The sequence below is a fragment of the Molothrus ater genome, chromosome 12 (assembly GCF_012460135.2).
Source record: "Molothrus ater isolate BHLD 08-10-18 breed brown headed cowbird chromosome 12, BPBGC_Mater_1.1, whole genome shotgun sequence".
NCBI lineage: Eukaryota > Metazoa > Chordata > Aves > Passeriformes > Icteridae > Molothrus > Molothrus ater.
In genome coordinates, this window is record NC_050489.2 from 8,707,059 (window position 1) to 8,729,055 (window position 21,997).

Consider the following 21,997-nt stretch of genomic DNA (forward strand, 5'->3'; position numbering starts at 1 on the left):
CTGTTATACTTAACTGATGATATTTTCCCCTCCACTTCAGTCCTTTTTTTAATATGTGGTAATTGAGGTCTCAGCAGTGCCAGCTAGTGTCAAATCTGTGTCTGGACTATGGCTGTCTTGTCAAATACCCAGAACAGCATTTATCTAGTCATAAAGTTAACACACATAACCCAGGCAAGGATTTATAAGCTTTCATGGAAGTTAAAAATTCCTGCTTCCACTCAGGAGCAGTAGAATGGGAGCCACAGAGCCCTGATCAATCTCTTCACTCAGTAAAACCGTCCAGCTCCCTTCTCCCTCAGTGTGACGTGCTCTGTGTCTCCTCCTCAGCTGCAGCATCCCAGTGCTGAAGTGAGGGAGTATGCGTGTGCCAGTATTTCGCAGCTGCTGCAGCAGAAGCAGGTCATCCCAGCCTTTGTGCAGCGGGACGTGGTGCGCTGCCTGGGGCCGCTGCTGATGGATCCCAGCCTGGCTGTGCGCGAGACGGCTGCGGGCGCTCTCCGGTAAGCGCGAGTGGGGGATCCTGCACGGGAGGAACTGTGGGGTCCTGCTGATGACAGCTGTGGACTGCAGTGCCAGCCTCTCTTGCTTTAATTCTGGTCTGAGGAACTATGCCTACATCAGCTGAAGTCTGTGAGAGAGGGGCTTTTCTTGCTCTGTGAGACTTCAATGTCAGGAGCAGGCTTTATGAAATGTATGGCTTTATGAGGAAATAGAGAGAACTTGAGTGCAGTTTGGATGGCATTTTGTGTCATGATGTTTTAGTACAGATAAGCATTCTAATTCATGAATAAATGGAAATAATGTTTTATTTTTAACTCCAAAGCTATTCTCTTGTGTTAGTGAGGTAGAAGACTAAAGCTACTGTTTAAGCAAATTGAGTTTAAAACAAAAAGTACCATGTAGGGGGATAGAATATAAGAAAGTAAAGATAGTGTAGAAAGTAATCTTATCCCTAAGGAGTTGCAGCTGGGCCAATTAGCAAAGATTAGGAACAGGCCTGACTTTAACAGGCCACAGCTGTACCCAATGAGAAGAGTCCTATAAAAGAGTGGGGTGGGTGGTTGAGAAGGAACTGGAGTCAGTTGGCTGCTTTGTGAAGAAGAGTCAGTGATCTGAGGAGCTGCCTGCGAGAAACACCAAGAAGGTGAAAGTTATGTGATAAGGAGACAACAGTGTGGAACCCCTTCCATAAGATGACAACATGCCATAACTTTCAGAGAAGAATATCAAAGGTATGGGGTTTTTGAAACATTCTTGGCAAGTATTGTATCTCATCTGAAGCATTAATTCTTTGTTTTCCCTAGAAATCTGAGTGCTTGTGGAGGATTTGATGTCTGTGATGACATGGTAACAAACGACATCATGACACCCCTGGTTGTACTTCTGAAAGAGGTGTGCTTGTTTTTATTTTGATTTTAAACCTGATCTAGGCATTGAATTGTCCCATAACAAAAACAGTTCTATTTCCATAGCTGTTAGTACAATAAGGTACTTGAAAGATCTTTTTAAAGAATGTTTTGATAGGTTTAGTGATACAAAAGTTATTCCAAAGATTTCTAACCACTGCCTTCTGGCTCCTGGCCAGCTAACTTGTGTCCATGGTGAGGTTTACTGTCTAGGATGATTTTTGAGTGAAAGGTCTGGAGATTTTGGGTCTGTAATGTCAGTTAAGACAGGTTTATTCTGTCTGTGAGAATCAAGGTCCTTCATTTATGTTGCAGTATTATTCTAGTGGTGTTTTTTGGTGAGCAATTTTGTTTCAATGAGTATTTGGATGTAGAGCTGGGTAGTTAGTGGAGAATAACATGTACTGAATTTGTATTTTTTGTTTGGTCCAGGTGTTGCACTGCAGTTTGGATGTTGCGTTGGTTTCTCTTACCTGCTGTCTTTATATGAACAACCTTGAGCAATATTATCATTTTTTGTGTGTTTCTTCCCTATTTTAAATTATGAGTAATAGCATTACTATAGAGGTCAGTAAGGTATTAGCTGAGTTAATCTTTGTGGTTAGAAACAACTGTTGACAGCTCCAGACAGACAATTAGCAAGAAAGAGTACTTCAGGTTGCAAAATTCCCAAGTATTTTTTTTATTTTTTATAGAAAGTGCTTCTAAAGACTAACTGCAAAGCAAGTACTGTATGAGTCTTTCTACAAGAGGAAAGTTATCAATGGTTCAAGTTTTCATAAAGAAAGGAAGCTAGACAGGTGTTGTGGTAATAAACACTGCATTAGAGGATCTCTCCACTCAGTGCTGATAACACTTTAAAGTTTTGCTTCTCTTTGTGGCTGATTATTTCCCAACCTTGCTTCTTTTGTTTGGTTGTAGTGCAGCACTGGACTGGATGCTAACCAGCTCTCTCCAAAGAAATGCAGAGGGGTGAACAAAAATTATATTGAAGACATAGCCAATGAGGCTATTAATTTGCTGTGGAATATATGGTAAGTACTGTGTAAAGGCTGGCATTTTAGCCAAATTAAATTGTTCCTGAAAAGGAGTGTGGTAATTGAGGCAGAAAAGAAATTGTTGTCCTGGCATGGGAAGATGCATTCATTTGCTGATTCTGATTGTGTTGCTCCTACACGTACCTTGCTTTAATAATGATGAGCCCTCATCTCATCTGAAATAAAAGTTTATCTTCTAGTATATATAACTTTTTTAAAGTGAAGGATTCTAAAAGTTGGCAAGTAGTTTTAGAAGAGTAACAAATTCTTTTTCTACTGGTCCTTCATCCTGAGTTCTGATCCTGTTTTCTGAATGTGTTCTGTCATAGTCTGTTGTTTGGGTTGTGGCTTCTTGCAGGAATTTCCTGTAGGTCCATATCACAATACAAGAAATGGGGAAAATGAAATTCTAATCAGTGGATCAGTGCTCTAGGAATATGAGGAGTTTTTATACTACTTTCTTCCTCTGCAGGTCATCCCAAACTGTTTGGGGCAACTATCCCTTAGTTACTGGGACACTGATAAAAATTTACTTATTATGTGAGAAAATAATGTAAATTGTTCTATTAGTAGTTTATATTGGAAACACCAGGTGAAGGAAGAGAAATGGCAACACTATTAATACAGAAATTACTGTAAACATTGAAGTGATACAAATCTGTTCCAAAACTTCTCCTTGAACTTAGTGTTGTTTCTCTTTTTTTCCCCTCACATTGTACACTTTGCATAGAGAATTTTGTTTAGCACTGTACAGTGCCTCAGTGGAACTGCCTCTGTGCCTGCTTGTGTGTTGGGGCTGCTGCCTTGAGGCCTTATTTTTAAACTGGGATATTTATTTTTTAGGGATTGGAATCTAGGACAGTAGATAAACTCCTTGTTCAGCATCTTGCACAGAATACATGACCCTTTGTAACTGACTCAGCAATGTTGTGTGTTCATATTTATTTTTGCTTTTTAGTCAGTGCTTGAGAACAGGAAGTATGATTATTAAGTGTGATGTAAATCACTTCTGTATTTTGAACTTTGTGGTAATGAGTGTGAACTGCTTGTTTCCTTGCTAAGTTTGATTCTGATAAAATTAGGGCTGGCATCGATGCTGGGACATTATATTTTCAAAATTAAAGTTTTGAAGACCCTTGCAGCTAGTTAGCTCCTGTGCTTTTTTTAGTTTGAATTACTCTTATATCAATATATCAATTTAAAAGAGAGAGTAGCTGTGAGAACTTGAAGAAACACAAATCCCACTGTTAGGTAATGACAGTAACTGCATTTCTGAATGGTAAGAGCAGTCATTTTTGGGGTGAGGGGGTACTGAGTGAGAGGCAGCAGCCTGCTCTGCTGGCAGTGGGTTTGTGGGTGAAGTCTCCTGTGGCTGCAGGAAGCCCTGGGCTGGCTGGCAGCCCACAGCTCTGAGCTGCCCTGCTCACTCCAGCAGGAGCCGTAGTGAGGCTCCCAGATAAACTCCAAACACTGTGTGAGGAAGCAGCTGGCACAAGCCAACTTTCCTCAAAAGTGTCCAGGATTTTGCAGCCTCTCTTTCAGCATTTTGTATAGTTGATCATAATGAAGGATAGCTCTTTGACTAATGCATAATTCTTAGGTAGCTTTTAAAAATGTGAGTAATAACAAGTATGGGGTGCTTAAGATGTTGCTACAGTACTTTTTTTCCTGGAAAAATATTTGACTGATCTTTTCCATACATTAGTGAATGCAACAATACTGCCCTATACATATTCAATAAAGAAGGATGTCTGGAGGCTGTCTTACATTACATGAAGAAATTTGCCACAAATGTGGATCTGGCTATTTCAGTAGGTAAGTGGTAAAAAGAGAAGAAAAGGCTTTAAAGATACCTTTTGTTTTTAAATTGTATGAATGTAACACTCATATTACATTCATTGCATAATGGACCTGCTTTAGCATTGCTGAAGTTTGCAATGAGTGTAAGACTGTAAATTCATTTTTGAGCAGCACATAATAAAGAAGTTGACCTCAGTTGTGCTTATTTTCAGTCCAAAAGAGAATGGCTTATTGGTGGTTACATGGGAAGAAAAATTTTGTGGGATGAGGGCTCTAAAGGCAGGCTGTGTTTTTCATTTTATTTTTATGTTTTGGTAACGGAGGGTTTAATTTGTTGAGCAGAGGAGATAGTCCTTCTAAAAAAAACCCAAACAATTCCAATCACTTTCAGTCTGGTTTTATCAGTATTATTGTTATTATAGTTTCATAATGGTCATACAGGTATGTGTGCTTCCAACATTTTTTTATGTTGTCCATTGTCAGTATATAATGGATAAATTTAATTTTGAGTAGCTGAAATTAATATAACCAATTCTATGGCTGGTGTGGTATCATCCTCACCCTGTTTTATGTATGGGTTTGCCACAGAGTGTCTTTCAATCCAAAACACAGCTTGTGAAGCACAGTGTCAGGCCATTACAACATGATGCTGCATGAAATTTTTTTCCTGTGTCAGCATTTCATTACTCCAGCTTTCAGGAGGATAATGCTGTCTCATTAGCAGAGCAAAAGCTACTACTGGGTTTGTTAATTATGTTTGCTCTTGTTGTTTGCTGCAGCAAACTGCTTGCAGGCAGTGACAGAAGATAATCCAGATCTTCTTTCTTCATTTAATGCTTCTGCACAGCAAATACTGGAAGCAGTGATGTTGAGTCCAGAGAGCACCATGAAGCACATCCTTCTGAGAACGCTGATAGCAGGTACAGTGCTCAAGGGGGGGTTCACCGCTTGGGGATGGGGAACCTGGCAGGTGAAGGAGGCTGGGAAGGACAGAAGGCTTTGTCTTCTCTGCTCTGGTCTGCACATCTGATTGTCAAGGTGTACAGATGGTTTGTGAGGTTATATCTGCCTTTTGGAACTGCAAGTAGGTATTTGCAACTAGTTTTAAAACTGGCTTGAATGCTTGATTCTGAATTCAGCCCCTGCTCAGTGTGATAGCCCACTTTAACTGCTCATTTAGGTTTTAACAGTTAAATGAGTCAATAATAAGTGGTGCAGGAGTTGTTTTGATCTTACTGGCTGTAAGTTTTTTTGCCTCAGATTCTCTACCTTGAATTTTTATTACCTCAAATGTTTAACCATGGTGATTTTTGATACTGGAGTGTAATAAATTAATTTTGAGACTCCTTAGAAAATGATTCTTGCGTGTGGATTTGTTATCTCAGGTACAGAGTGACACCAAGGTCGCTCCACATAAATATTCTGTAAATATTTACATGCTGAAATTTACTTGAGCTTAAGATGTGAGGATAGCAATTACTACAGATGGGTATATGAAATGTTATACAAAAAAAAAAAGAAATCTGTAGAGAAAAGACTTTAATATTTATAGTGAATATAAGCACTGAGTATTTTAAGTAGTGGAGGCTGTGTCCTTACAAAGTGGCTATTACAGAACTAGGAATTGAGCACTTCAATAATTTATATAATTTGGTTACCTTGTATTTAGGCACTATCTGGAATATAAAGGATACCATTCCACCAGGCAGCCTGGGAAGCACGGTTAATGCAATCCTGAAGATATTTTCAGAATCTTTGGCAATAGATGCTGGTGAAACAATTATTCGTATGAATGAAGCTGAGAAAAACAGGTTAAAACTTGCTGTGGAACCAGAAACTGAAGAAAACATGAGTGATACTACAGAAAACTGTGTTTTGAGTGAAGATGATAACATGGAAGAAATACCAAAAGGAAAACTCAGAAGAGAAAATGATGTTTCAGATTTACTTCCAGTAAGTGTGGCTGACTGGCTTTTGGACAGCTTTAGTGCAAGTGGCATTCCTTGAGAATTAAATTTGCTCTGGAACATCCAAGAAAAAGATGGTAGATAACACTGCTTGGGGTTTGTGTTTTGGGGTTTTTTTCAAGTTTGGGTGTAGACTGAGAAGAGGAAATGGCTGGGACTGTATTTTTAACTGACAGCTTGGATACTTTAAATGGCACTTGTATGTTGTTTTCCAAAATCAAATTTGGTTCATGTTTTTAATTTTTTAGTCTGATAAGTGGGAACTGAAAGAAGTGACAGCTTTACTGACGGCTCAGCAGACTGCTCTGGAGATCATTGTTAACATGTGCTGCAGTGAAGGTTTGTACAGTCTCGTTCAGTGCAACTGTTGTGGTGTGTTTTGTTTCTGAGTAGGTCACCTTTAGGTTGCTGTTTGCTCATCTGGGTTTTCAAGGGCAAATGCCCTTGGGCATGTTGTCCCTGATATCCTCCTCTGGTGGCAAAGTAGGTTTTCATTTCTATTGCTAAGGTAATTGTTTTTTCTTCATTTAAGTGACGTACATTGCTTAATTTTATTTTTTTTTGTGTGATCCTGCATGTGCAAACATTTAAGAACAAACAAAAAGGGACTCATGCCAGAGAGATATTTCCTGAAGTGTTGCAGCAATATCTTTGTTCAGTTAGAGTGAGGTCTGACTTCTGGTGCAAGATGTGTGTGAATCTGATTGCAGGATGGGGGCATCACATTTTTTAAAGCAGATAAATCTTATGGCTTTGATTTAGTTTTGATACCACAAGTGTTGCAAAATTAGGAGTAGGGACAGCTTTTGCATGGAACTCTGGCAACAATGTAGATCTTGGCTTCCAGAGTTCTGCCTTTTTGAGCCTTGAGGAGGAGGAGAGAGAGAGGCTGTTCTTTGGAGGGGAGTAGGATATAGATATTCTGTATCTTTTATGAACTCTGAAACTCTGTTTTGATAGCTTTTTTTCTAATCTTCAGGAAAACAAATGAGAGATTATCAAATTCTATTTCATAAAGCCAACAAACAAACAAAACAAATCCCCTAAACCCTCCAAAACCTGAAAACTTTGATTGCTATTATAGTTTTAGCCTGCTGTAGGAGTGATTGTGTAGAAAGTAACTGAGTAAAATGTTCAGGTTCTTATAAAATCCACAGTAATGCCCAGTTATTCCCAATGGTAACTTTTTTTTTCTTTTACAGCACAAGGAAATTCTGCACCTAGTGTATGAAGCTCCTTTCATAACTGCATTTCTCATCTAATGAGCTGTAATTCATAGCTTTCCCCTTTAATTGGAAAATCTCTTGTGGATAAGCTGCATACTCTACCATTCACTCAGTGTAATGTAAGATTGATTGTGTTGTATTTTGCTACAGTACTTGACCCATTCGCGGGCAGACAGTCTCTAGAAATTAGGATGAATCCAGAGGCAGCTGTTAATTTAATTTTCAAATTATTTGAGGACTAAAATAGCTTTAGCCATTATGCTGAGTTCATAATAACACTCAACTTGCAAGAGAACTGAGAGAAGTAACCAGGCTGGCGAGGGCTGTGTTGTTCTGAGCACTGGCCAGTGCTTGGAAGGAGCAGAGTGCTCCTCCTTCACTGCTCTCCAGTCTGTAGTTCTGGGTCACCAGTGCTAGGTGGTGAAGGCATTGCTGCTGGAAATGCCTGTGTTTCCCAGAGCATTAGAAGAAATCTGATCATAATTATGGGCCAGTGTTCTAGATCCCAGTTCCTGCTCTGCCCTGGTCGCTTGCTGTCAACTTATGACAACTGCTGTCTTTGTTATCGCTGAATTGCATTGTCAGCTTGCGTTGTAATCAGTTCGTTTTCAAGGGATGTTTTTTGCTTTCTTTGTTTTCTAAAGATGCAAAAGGAATTTTTTAGAAGAGGCAGGAGACTGGAAAGGGATGTCTTGCTTTGATTTCATATCTCTTGCTGCCATGGTTTGGTAAAGCATGAAAGACAACCATTTTCTCATGCAAAGGCTATTAACACCAGCAAGTTATGGCTGTAGAATTAATTGGATATTACCATAAGATGCCTGTGTGGTCAAGTTGCCACACCTTGACGTCTTTACAAGCCTTTACATCTGATAAACCATAACCATCACCTTCAAATAAATTTGCACAGTACAAGTGAAATGCATTCGTTTGGATCTTTCTTGCTGTATTTTTTGAGAATTTACCTTTTGCCCCAGAAATGTGTGGCTGTTCCTGTAGTTACTACAGGACCTACATCTCGTGAGAATCTGTGTTGTCAAACAAAATTACTTGGGGGTGAATGTGATAGGTGGGTTTTTTTGTCACAATAGTTAAATATCCTGACCTATGTACACAGAGGTTTCATCTGTTGGAAAGGAGGATCAGTCCAACCTGTAGTAGACTTGGGTAAACACTAGTTAAAATGTAACCAGATTTAAAGAAACTTCAGCTAAATGAGTGTGAACTCTGTGGATGTAGATAGACGAGTTCAAATATAAATGAGGGTGATTTTAGTTTGTGCTTGTCAGCCAAAGTCCCCCTTCAGCTGTGGACAGGTTATTCACACAGCAGCCTGTTGTAATAGAACTTCAACTCCTCTCACCATATCTGCCTTTAAAGATCTGCTGGTAGTATAATCATGTAAGTAGCCTGGTTCAGGTTTAAGATAATAAATCTAATTTATGTGAAATGTGTTGCTTGAAATGACTATCAGAGATTATTTGGCTTTCTTTGCTGTCATCATTTTGTTTCAACTGACCTTGCTGTGGAGACAGTAACACTTCATCCAGCCCAGTTACTGCCCAGGCAGAGGACATCTGTCTGTGGCTTCAGTATTGCCAGAGGAAACAATTGCCTTAAACTGACTGCAATTAGTAAACAAGTTAAGTTAAACTGGTGTATTTGCATGCTTGAATCAACCTCAGAAAATGAAGTGGTACAGTCCGAGTTAAAATCTTAGTAAGTCTTTGTGAAATGATTCTTCAATACCTTTTTTGATATTTTTAAACAACCCATTGTTAGTATTAGCAATTAACATGCACGCCTATGAAGAACCTCTCTCATAAGTATATTTGTGTCTCAGTGAGTATAAAATATTTTTAATAAAATATTTAGAAGTGTGGCTTAGTGGCACTTGGTTTGTGAGGAGTTTGTTAGAGCCCAAGAACTTAAAGATTCCTAAACAAAGATGTCTGGAGGCACCAGTTTCAGTTGGGAAATGAGATACCTGTTGCGTGAGGGCTGTTACATTTACGAATCTGTCTTGTGCTCTCAGATCCCTCTGATGATGAGTGGGAAGAAGTCTCCAGTAGTGATGAGAGTGACTTGTTCATGGAAAACTCATACAACGAGGGGAGTGGGCTGCTGCTGTCACCCCTGTGCCTCTCTGATGAAGTTAACTCAGCATTTCTGAACAACCTCATTCCAAAGAAGGTAATTGTCTTCTGTATTATTTCCAGCACATGTTACAGTCTTTCCCTTGTTCCTGCTCTGTATCCCAGGTTAGGCAAACAAATTACTCCAATCCACCTGGAGGAAGGGAGTATTTTTAAGTGAGTTTGGCCCCACTTTTTTGGCCTAGAGGTGGTGCATCGTTGCATGACCTAAATAATTTGCTCATGTGAGAGTAGCAGGGTCATGTGTTTCAGAAATCTGGTAGGTCTTTTTAAAATTTCCCCCCCCCAAAATACAAAGATTTTTATTCCTTGATTTGGACATGAAAAAGATTACCCACAGAAAGAAAGGAAACTTGGCTGAAGCGTGACAGCCAGATTTCTGTATTAGCTAAATGAGGTGGAAGTAACAGTAATGAATGGCAACAGTCAGCACTGAAAAAGTGCAAGTTCCTCTCCCTCTGTTTTATACAAAGTGTGTGAAATACAGTACTTGGCACTGACAGGAAATCAGATGTTTTTGTTTCAGAGTTTTTTTGCTCATTTTTATTTGCGGTTGTAAAGGTGAAGTTTGTTATTTGAATCAGTTATTGTGTTAGCTCGGCAGCATTGTAGAATTCTGAGCTAAGGCATCAGGGTGTGAGATGAAAACTTTGAAGGCTTTTTGTACTTAATAGCCAGAGTTTCATGGCAAGGCCTTCCAGACTTGCAGCTATCTGAAAATCCTGTAGCAGAATCTATAAGAAGAAAGAGCTAAAGAAGAAAGAATAGCAGAGACCTAGAAAATCACCTGTTGTCAGTACGGTTGAACACTTTAAGTACTCTATGCTAAACCCAGTGCATAATTGCAACATTTAAGTGATAGAGAAAAACTCTGGCATTTTTAGAAGCAAGATATTTGCTATCTGGAAAACTACAAATATGTAGTTTGAAGTATCTGTTTGTCATTAAGCTAAAATTTCAGTCTTCCCTCTGAACACACTATAAAAAAAGAAAAGGAAAAAGGGCTTTATTGCTAAACCTTTCTTTTTCCCCTCCTCAGATTCTTGAAAAAACTGCTTTTCCGAACAGTGTTGCTGTAGACATCTGTATGCACAATCCATCTTGGAAACCATTAATTAAAAAGTAGGCATTTCATTGTCTCTCTTACTGTTTTTCATGTATATTCAGTTGTTTTAGAACTCTTAGAAGGATTGTCCATCTTTGGGCTGCTCTTAAGATCTGGAAACTGGTAGATCTGATAGATGATTTTAAATAAAGAGCTACGAATGTTTTTCTGAACTGCATACTGCATCACAGCCTTATTAAATTAAAGATTCCTCTTTATATTTCAACAGGTGTGTTCAAAAATACCTGCTCAGTGTGTTTTTTGTTTGTTTCAGACTGAATGCAGTACAGTGTAGAGCTTTAACGTGTCTTCAGAGCATTTTGTTGGTGTCAGATGTGGATTGTCTTGGGGGAGCTTCAGCACTTCAGTCCCTTGCACAGCATCTCTCACAGCTGATCTTTTCTAAAACAGGTAAGATGTTTGGTAAAGGGGGCTTGCTGACCCCCTTTTTGGATTTGCTGATCATCTAGATAGAAGGCAGCCATGTTCCAATGCTGTTTATTACTAACTTTATCCCTCTCATCCTTCAAGATAAGGATACTGAATGTTGGCAATGTACTGACAGGACAATGTATCCTGTTAAGATGTGTTTATCCAAAGTGCACCTTGAGCAGGTCTGCTCATAGTGCAAGAACCTGCTTCACGTTTGGGTCTGCACAGAAAGTCTCTGAGTGGATTAACACTGCCTTCTTGGGAGACCAGAACTGTTTGCTGAATCATATTTGTGGTAATAACAGTTTTTCAGCTATCAGACAAGCATGAAGAAGATGGGACATTTTCTTTTTAAATACCCTAACTAGCCTAAGGAGATGTGAAAACAAAACATGTCTAGCACAGTCTTTCACATCATTTTTTCCTAGTAATCTTACCAAATTATGGCAAAAGCAATTGGTGCAAAAATCTCAAGAATGTTCATGCTTATTATAGTAGAAAAGAGAGCAGCCACCTTGTCCCCAGGATGTGTTTTATGATTATGATGGCTTAGCTTTATTGGAATTATACTTGTAGTAAGAAAGTGTGCAAAGTTGTTACAACTAAGTGTTAAAGCTGCTCAGCTCGCTGTTCTGGTTGTGGGTTCAATTTCAACAGAGAAGGTAATAAATTTAATTCTTCTAAAAACCTATATATATATATATATATATAACCTATATGTATCTACATGTAGATATATATTAGATCTGTGTTTAGACAGTGGAGTCACCATCCCTGGAGATGTTGAAGGACAGACTGGATGTGGCACTCAGTGCCAGGGTCTGGTTGGCAAGGCAGTGATCAGTCACAGGTTGGACTGATCTCAGAGGTCTTTCCCAGCCTCACAGATTCTGTGATACATCCTGATGAACACTAGAATGCCTTCACTGTGGTTCCTCCAGGGTGCATTATTTCATGGACATGCTGTGGAGGTCTCCCCATGCACCTGCTAGTACAGTGTTACTGGATCATGTCTACAGCAGGTAGCATTTCCAGCTGCTTTCTGGGATCCTGTACATGAGAGCAGCATCATTTCCATAATCCTGTTGGATCATTTATGCTATGATCTCTCTGTTACTGACATGAGAGAAGCTGAATCAAGATTGGAGAAAAAAAAAAGTTTAAGAAAAGCCCACCTGTTTCCAGACTGAAGATGTTGGGTCCCTGACAGGCTGTTTTCTTCAGACTATTCTGATAATCTTTGTTTTAAGGTCAGTGGTGATGGGTTTCCAAAAAATAAGAGCGATTCTTATAGCCTGGAAAAGCTGCCAATTCTCCAAACTGTCAGAAAACATTTTCCCTAAGACAGTTCTGTTGAAGTCTGGCATATGTGTGGCTTTGTCATTTCTCATCTCTTAAAAGCTCAAGAAATTTAGTTTCCTTCCCTTCCTTCAAGTGTCTCTATTTGTAGCCATAGATGTAGCTCATGTAGTGCTCTGCTGTGATGTATAAAATGACACTGCATTAGTGCTTGAAAATGCATCTGCCTGCAAAACATACTTTTTTCTCAGTGTCTTTAAAGACATGTGATTAGTCTATGGGAACACTAAAATGCAGTGTGTGGAACACTAAAATGCAGAAAATATCTATGAAAACATATCCAAGGAAGTTCACATAAAATATGCTCATGCTTGAAGATAGGACTTCAAATTTTGGGTCTACATGTTATGCTTTGTTATAGAAAGCTCTCAGATGAAGCTGGAGAAGTTGCTATCTGAAGACAGCTAAGGATGCTAAAATTAATTAATTGACACAGGCCCATTTTTTCGTGTTTAAATGCTGTGTAATGAAAACTGCCAGATAGAGCTGATAACATACCAACATGTGGTTAGAAGGAATTCTGTGGTTTACAGAGTGAAAGAGAGGCATAAAGATCTGATTGTTTACATGAGAAGGGAGGAGATGCACATAAATCAAGAAGTTGCATCTGGAGTGGTCCAGAAAATAAACCCATTAGAGGAAAATGAAAAGCCTCAGGAAATGCAGAACACAGATTGGAGGTGATGGCTGCTACTGATGAGTTTGTAGTTAAACAAGAATAATGCAGTGTTTGAGTCATACATTCCTGGAATGTTATTAAACCACCGGAAAACATGCTCTTTATATGAATTGGAAAGAGTCCAGGGCTCTGGGTGTCTGAAAAGCTTGCTTAAGAAGGCAGAAGAAAGGAGATGAAGTATGCAGTCAGCTCCTGCAGTTTCCTCAGTTCCTGTATGTTCCTCCATGTGATAGCAGTTTTCAGCTGCTGTTCTGGTGACAGTGGCTGGCACTGTCCCTTAGGTCACACAGCGTCTCAACCAGGGATGTGCCTGGAAAGGAGGCCCAGCTGTGTTCCAACCTCAATGCTGAATTCAAACAAATCACTATGGTTACAACCTACAGAGACTAGTCTCTGAAAATCTAGCTTTTCCTGTTGTGGTAGTACCTGGAGAAGCAATTAGGGATTAAGGAATTTGTATTTCTTTGCTTCCTGCGTCCCTCATATTACTGTTTAACTTCTGCTCTGGGTTCTATTCTTTGACAGAACTCCCTACGGACACAGAATTCCTGGAAGCTGTAACCAGTGCTTTGAGGGCTCTCCTACAAACAATGGCATCAAAGAACATCTCCCAGGTAAAAGCTTTCAAACTCAAATGCTCTGGTAGGTTCAAATTCCTGTGAGATTGGGCTGAAGAGTTTTTGAAACAAAGCAATATAATTTTAGTTCAAAAATTCAGCAGTTGTGAAGACTGGAAAAACAGATTAGTAGCATTTACTGTGTTTTTCGTGGAGCTTATTGGAATATTTTTTTTATAGATCTCCTCCTCAACATGTAAACAAACGAAAGGTATTACGAAACCAGAATAGCAATAAATCAACAGGTATCTTTAGAAGATAGTTATAATGATAAATATTCAGAATTTTAGCACCTAGAAATATGGCTTATTTCCTGATGTCACCTATCTGGTGGTCCTTGAATCTTGGTTGGATATGAATTAGTGAGTTGAATACAGGAATGAAGCATAATGATTTGTTACACAAGACACAATGCTAGCTGGTCTGCTAGTCCTTTCTGGCCTTAAACTGAAAACTGAGCTTTTATGCTGTAAGTTGTAATGAGCTGGAAGCAGCTATTGAGCTAGGTAAATTTGTGAGAATCTCAGAACTTTTCCTTCAACTTCATGTCAGCCTTGGATATGTTCTGGAAGAACCAAAATGAAAGGGAATTGAAATTTCTTGGTAATTGCATTTTCAGAATTCTTAAAGTTTTCATAATCTAGGACTCTGTGAAGAATTTGCCTGTGTTTTGTAAAAGTACGGTGTCTAAATGTCATATTTCAAAATTTCCATGAAAGTGTAACTGTGTGTGTCTTCCTTCTTTGCCTCCTTTCCCCTTGCTGACCAGTGTATGACTCCTGAGCAGCTGTTGGCTTTGTGTGAGGCTGGTATTCAAAGCAGCAATGCCAGTGTTAGAGTGAACGTGGTGAGCATCCTTGGAATTTCTGGCAGTGTCCTGGCAAAAGGACAAGATACAGCTGAAACACTAAAGGTGAAAAAGCAAACTTTGCATTGCAAGCTTAAAAGAATTTTGATGTTTCTTTCAATTTTCTTTAGCATTGCTGGAAAAATCAATTCTTCTTTCTTATTACAGATGATTGGAAAATTTCTTCTTGAGGTTGCTATGAAGGAATCTTCTCTTGTGGTAGCAGGAGAAGCCTTGGATGCACTTTTTGATGTATTTGCAGATGGTGAAGAAGCAGAAAGGGCAGCGTTACAGATCAAGTTGCTTTCAACACTGAAGGAATTTCAGCCAGTATTCAGAATGAGGGTAGGCATCAAGGGCAGCCTGCTCAGGGTCTCAGCACACAATGTGGGTTAAAAGTTGAGTTTTGGGCTCCTAGAAGATTTAATTTATTAAGGTGACAGAAAAAAAGTGATTTTCTGATATTCCGCTTTAGAAGAAAGCAAATGCCTTAAAATTCATGGATGTGTCAAGGTAACAGTGCAGCACCTGCATTGCAACGTCTGCATTACACCATCAGTCCTACTGATGTCCAAATCACTGTATTGTTCTGAAACAGTTGTGCAAAAATCCTGCAGATGTCTCTGGAGGTGGAAGAAAAGTCCTTTCTGAAGTTACATTGACATCTTTGGTTTTTAACTTGCAGTAGCAGTTGGGTGTTTTTGTTCCATTCTTGGTTAATTAAAACAGTTCATGTATCCTGTATTTTCAAGAATAACAAGGCTGGCATTCTAAACTGTGATTTTAGGTACATCCAGACTTAAACAGAGACTGACCTTCCACACATTGTTTCTTTGGTCAGATGCAGCCTGAGGAGTGACTTCCATAGTCCAGAAGTACATACCTGATGGTGCTTCAGTTGATAGGTTAAATGTGCAAGGTTTTCCGTATAAAAAGCCACAGAAAAGAAGTGCATGTCTCAGATTTTTGGATGAAATAATGTGCTATTAGTCTAGCTTTAGGCAGCAGTGCATTATAGTAAATTGACTTGCAGAAATAATTGCTGAGCTCCACATGTGCACACGGGAACACCTTGGAGTTCTCATAGAACACCTGTATACAGAATTACAGTAAACTTGAGGTGATCTGGCAGGAGAAGCTTCTCCATCAGTAAACCATGTGTTCTTTTGGTTTTACAGATACGAAAAGAAGGCAAAGGACAATATAGTACAGATCAACTGTGTGTTCTTGACAATGTGAAGATGAATTTGAGAAGATTCATTGCATATCAGGAGACACTAGGGAAAACCCCAACTTGAAACATCGAGGAACTTTTAAGGTTTTCCTTAATGAGTAATGTTTTCAAAAATATAACTGTTTTGAACTTCCAAACTTTACTGAGCAGAGCAGTTTTGCTTTGATGTTAATGCTACATTTTATAACATTCAGTATTTTTATACTTTTGGGTTGATGCAATATGAAAGACATATCAGCATAAAAAACCCCGTAGCATACCCTGCGGTTGTTGGAGTAGTAAGAAGGTGCTCTTTAGGTCCTGAGGGCTGTACATAGCACCACTGTCATTGCCTGGATATCTTCATGTACCCTGGCAGAAAACTACACTTGTGTGAAAAAGTAATTCTGAAAATATTCTTGGTCATGTGACAGATTGGAAAAAAAAAAGTAAAAGCTCAAGGTCTGTTTCAGGGAATGGAGCAGTGGGAGAATGTTCATATTTGCTCTTACCTGTTCCTAGAATTGCACAGACACTTATGGCAGACTTCCCCAAAGAAGTGTGTGACAAATGTGTAGATCCCAGTCAGCTTGGATCTGTTATTTCATGAGGTTCATCAGGAGAAAATTTTCAGATTCATTTATGATAAATTCAGTATGATAGCTCTTTGCTGTGAAAATCAGTGTAAGCAGATCTTACACTTAGACACAGCACCCTGTCTTTATTTTTATTGGTATTTCTGAAAATTAGGTCTCCTATTTTACAGTCTTCCTTTTAATTCTACATCAGCACAAGTTTGAATTCTGGGAAGTAGTAAACCTAACAGAAAGTATTTTTTATACTGAAGTATTACCTGAAGTAAATTTATATTTGCTTAAAATACCTTTTGCAAATATTTGTGATGGAGATTTTTAAGCTGTAAAATACAGAAAATATTTTTAATAATATCATCACTTTATGCAAATTGTATGATATTTTCCATATATCGAAAGCTTTGGTTTTGTTTCTGTGAATGAGATGTCCTCATACACATTTTTCAAGAAAAAAACCCACAACTAAACACAAAAGCATTTGTTTTGCTGGGTTTTGAAATGGGAGGTTTTTTTCTCCTCTCTCAATGTGCTGCCTTAGCTCAGGCATCCAGTTTTTAGCTAATTTTTTCCCATGTTAAAAGCATGGAACTTAAAAAGACGAAATTTTCTTGGTTTGTTAGATTTCAGTCTCTTAAGATTGCAAAGTAGACTTGAAAACTGACTGGTAACTTGCAAATGCCTGACTTTCTGAAACCCTGACAAGGTATTTCATCAGTTGCAAGAGGAAGGAAAGATGAGTTTAAGCAGCTGTGCTGCCTGGAAGTGCTGTTACTGCTGTTACTTGACAGGAGTCAGATGAAATGTGTGATGTGATGCCTGCCACTCAAAGGAGTGAGAGGTGGCATTGGGAGGGCTCAAGGGCCAATGGGGCTGGACTAAGGAAAAGCAGAAGTCAAGAGCATGGGGCAGTTGAAAGGTTATCCAGGGATCTGGCAAGGCAGGCAGTGAAGAGGTCTGCAGTGTAACAGCTGAGGAAAGGTGGATTATGGCATAATACCCTACAGTGTGTGGATTTTAATCCTGGTATTAGTTATATTTGCTGTACACTGAGGATAGTGTACTGTTAGCCAGATGAAAGGTATTAGTATTTGTTTGGAGCACTTAAAGGACTTCCACATGAAAATTTCTGCTCTCATTTTTTGGGTACTATATTAAATTGTAAAGTTCTAGATTGGAAGGGATCTCTGGAGGTCTCTTAGTCTAGTCCTCAGATCAGAGCAAGGCTGACTTGGGAGACAGGTTGTGCTAGGCCTTGAGCACCGCCCAGAATGGAAATTCTGCAACACTGGATGGACAGCCTTTTCCAGGGCTTGACTTCTCTCACTGGAAAGACTTTTTTTTTCTTCCCTTTTCCCCTTGTGCCTTGTAGGACTTTCCCCTGCTGCAAAATGTGCCTCTTGTCCTTTGACTGCGCACGACCAAGAAGAGCCTGGCTCCATCTCCTAACCCCCACTTGGCAGCTGAAAACAGCAATTGTATTTCCCTCTTCTCCAAGCCAAATAAACCCAGCTTTCCCAGCTGTTCCTTGTACACTCTCTCACCCTCCAGCCATCCTAGTGGCCTTCTGCTTGACCTGCTCTGCTGTGTCTTGTACTGAGGCCCAAAACTGGACACACTACTCCAGATGTGATCTCCTAGGTGCTCAATAGAGGCAAGTGATTGGTTTTCTTGTCCTGCTGGCCCTGCTTCTGCCAGCACAGCCTGTTATTTGTTAGCTGTTGTCACTGCAAGGGTGCCCTGCTGGCTTCAGCTTGCTGTCCACCAGGACCCTTTGGTCCTTCTCTCCAGTCAAGAGCACTGTCCCAAATGGAGGAATTTGCATTTTACAAGTGTAGCAGCCAGAATCTGTTTCCTGGGGACCATTAGAAAACCAAAGTATGTTATTTTTTGGTTTGGGTTTTTCTTTTAGGTTGATAATGACAAGAAACATTTAATCTACAAATACAAATCTGGAAGTTGCAGATAAATATACAGAAGAGAAGGCATCCACTAGAAACATGGTTTTCTTAATATTATCAGTTAGACTCTGTTTTTTTTTCCTTCAAGTGAAAAAACAGACTGACATTTAGATCTTAAACTGTTTTGGCAATAGGAAGGCACAGATTATTTTTTTGCTATTCACAATGAGATTGGTGCATAGTACAAACCATATCACTTAAAGAGGAATATTAATGCATCTATGGAAGACAAAGCAAGTTATGAGTAAAGAAGCATCAAATCAGGGACTAAAACCAGATGAGATACACTGGCACAAAAGAGCTAAGCTACAAGATTGGGGCTACAAAAGTTGTTCTTGCACAACTAAGGAAAATCAAGGCAGCAGCAGAAGTGATGATAATATGCAATTAAATGTTTTGGGGGCTCTTTGAACACTGGTTTATTTAATAGGTCTAGGGTAAGCTTCAGACAAAGACAAGATTCTTTACAGCCTACAGAAGGGGAAGACAGATCTTGATGGCAGAAATTGGACTGATGTAGACAGTGTGTAGCATAAGTAAATAGATACTAAATATATGTAAGTGATCTTCATCAGTTAATTTGATCACACAGATAAGACTGGTATCAAAACAGGTATCTGAATTGGGTTGCTTATTTTGGTCCCTAAGGCATCATCTGTCTGCTTCAGTTAAAAACCACAGTCCTTGGAAAGTATGGATTGCTGCTCTGCTTGTGGCCCTGCCTGATGCTGAGCACAGCAGACTGGCTCTGAGCTGAGCTGTGATACCAAAATAGGTGCTGAGCCTACCTTGCTCTGGGATCAAGTAGAGGGTGAATGAGGCTGTGGGTCCCCTGCCCTGTTCAGGAGCAGCAGACCACTGACATTTTCTGCTGCCTGCAAAATGTCAAATTCCCAGCTCTAGAAATAAGGAATTATCACTTGTTTGCTTTTATTCTTGCTCTCTATGAAAAGAAACAAGTGGCAAGCTTTAAATGTGTATTTGTTGTTTATACATCATGCCTTGACATTCAGAAGCAGAAGATGGCTGTATACCACAGTCAAGTATACAATAGTTTAACTTTTTGGGGGTTATGGTATAGTAATTTTTTGCACAGTATGGAGTTTTTGGTTTTTTTTTAAGATGGTCTTCCTAGAGGAACAGGAATAACTTCAACTGGTAGTACTTGGCTTGGTTTGATGTTTACATTTTGAGAGACAAATATGAAAAAAAATGAGAGCACAATAAAATTACAAAATGAGAATTGTGTTGGAGAACTAAAGTTTAAAATTAGTTTGCAGTTTAAGTATTATAAATTAAATTCATATCTTGTGGAATATTAACATAAAACAACCAGCCAAAAATGTCCATAACCTCAAGTTCTGTTTCCTTAGTGAGGGATTTTCAATAAAAATATTCCCAGGGATTGGATGGAAAAGTCTAGCCTTACATTTACTGTTTCAAATTCCAGTTCAGGCAATGGTAGTGGTAATTGAAAATAATGTAATTGTTCCTTTCTGGCACAAGTGACTGGAGCAAACAATCTATATATTGTTTGTTCTGGACAAGCTGTTAAGATATGTAACTTTAGGATAATTGGCAAAATCTGAGGTCTCTGACAGACAGCAAATGAAGGAACTTGAAGTTTTTCCACCAGGGCTGACACATAGTGAGCCTTTCTATTTGAAGAAGCTTTTCTTTGAGTGGTGGGGGTTTTTCCGTCTAATTTTTAGATATTTTGAAACTTATTTTTTGTACCCTCTGGGATAAAAATTGAAAGCATTGAAGTAAATTCACTTAAATTTCATTTTGTTTCTGTATAATTTTGTAAGTTTCTTCTCTCTGTGAGACGTGTTTTGTCAAACACACAGACGTAATTCAGTGACCACATAAAGCCTAGTTTGAGGCTTGCACACATGAGGATATAGGAACATTATTTTTTCTTTTGAATCTGGGTGTCAGGAGCTCCTGGCCACTACTGTTACCTTATGGGTTTTAATCAGACTGTTTGGGAACTGCAGTGAGATCCCATGGTAATAATCTGTATGCTGTTGGGTTGTGGCTGCTGTGTGTTCTCAGCACAGTGAGGTCCTGATGCAGCCCTGGCGTTGTGAGGTGCTCACATAAATCCCTGCACCCTGCTGGAAGATGTCGTGGGCTTTCAGAAAAACTTCTGGTTTTATGTTCCTGCTATGATAAAAATCCCATTTAGAATTGTTTTCTTTCTCCTCTGATGTGAGTTTTTTTCCAACTTTTAAGGAATATTGCATTAGCCTCTTCCCTCCTCTCTGCCCCTTCAAATGGAGAGTGAAAAGCACTTCAGAACTTCATGGAAGAATGGCTGATTCAGCTAGTAAATGCATGATGTTTCCAGATAACCCTTCCTGGGAAGTTCCATTTTTAGTAAATAAAAGTGTTAAAATTCAGAGCAGCGATAAAAAACCCCAATTTTACCATTCTGATATTAAAGTTTTTATGCCCCCCATGGCACACTTGCTAATCTAAAGCATTTGTGTTACTACACCACCTGTATTGTGTCTTGGCTTGGCACGTTTGCTTGGGACTAGGGTTGCTGCTGAGGAATCCTGCAAATTAATAAACCTCAGTCCTATAACAAAACCTGTTGACCTTTATATAAGGTCGTGCTATAAGTGTAGACTAAATCACGGATTTTTGCAGAATTAGCTTTATTAAAAAAGAAAAGGAAACAAATCAGTTATTTTTCCTGTTGCATTACCCTTCTTAAGGGTAATGTAAAATCATTTATTTGACTTTTCTTTGTTGCATTTTTAAAAAGGTTTGCTAATTGAAACTTTTTTATTTGAATTTTTGATGTGCAGGGAATATCAGACTCTTCTTGTTACCTTTTCCTGCCATGCTTATAAATATCAGAATAACTGAAGAATGTGGGGTTTGGAAAATGCGGTTATTCATAGTGGTTATTTCCCAATTCCAAGACATGTTCAAGTCCCACTAGTTTCCATTTGACTTTCACTGGTAGCTTTAGGTGCAGGTCCTAATTCTCAAAGCAATTAAGTTTGTCAGCTTAACCCCCAAATTAACCATCTTGCTGTGGTTAATTTTCTCTTGGGCTACGCAGATCAGCCATGCTGTGATATAACAGAGGAGTGCTGAGGACAGTATGTTCTGCTCTGGGGTGGTGGGGAGAAGCCAGAATTTCAGACTTCGGCTGTCACCAGGAAATGGTGCTCAGTCTTCCTTGCAAACTGTTCACTTCACATGCTTGAAATTGGAATGCGACTTTTTAATTCTAAACCCTCCACCTCCAGCTTCCTAAAGAGAAATCCTCTCCCATGCAATTCTGCAAGTGGGGGAAGCACCAGGCCCTTCGTGCAAAACGCTGGAAACTTTGTAGCTGATATTAAAGATGTTTTAAAGCTGTAGTATGAAAACACTAAAAATAAAACCGAGTCTGACAAGAACTGGTACTACTCACTGTTGCTGTTTGGGGTATTGTGTATGTGATGTATTTTCCATCTACAAAAAAGGCTGCACCTAGGCTGCCTTTGCCCCTCCTCTGGTGCAGAATGAAAGGAAGGAAGACCCTGAACTACCCCTACGCGTCCTCACAAGAGTTTTGGGGTGGGGAGGGCAGCGGC

At 39.2% G+C, this 21,997-nt stretch overlaps 1 protein-coding gene across 2 annotated transcripts; it reads left to right on the forward strand.

Annotated features, from left to right (window-relative positions):
* Nucleotides 1-402: 402 nt before the first annotated feature.
* Nucleotides 403-21,820, forward strand: HEATR3 (HEAT repeat containing 3). 2 transcript variants are annotated; one of them, XM_036390104.2, is made up of 15 exons: nt 403-503; nt 1,308-1,395; nt 2,331-2,443; nt 4,152-4,261; nt 5,026-5,166; nt 5,916-6,199; nt 6,462-6,552; nt 9,475-9,632; nt 10,635-10,717; nt 10,975-11,111; nt 13,696-13,784; nt 14,557-14,700; nt 14,803-14,979; nt 15,813-15,952; nt 17,810-21,820. In XM_036390104.2, exons 1-14 carry the CDS (start codon nt 457-459, stop codon nt 15,930-15,932), a joined length of 1,782 nt encoding a protein of 593 aa, XP_036245997.1. In that variant the 5' UTR covers nt 403-456; the 3' UTR covers nt 15,933-15,952; nt 17,810-21,820. The 2 variants fall into 2 exon arrangements, with proteins under 2 accessions (XP_036245997.1, XP_054372096.1); XM_054516121.1 differs by having other exon boundaries at nt 15,813-21,820.
* Nucleotides 21,821-21,997: the final 177 nt, after the last annotated feature.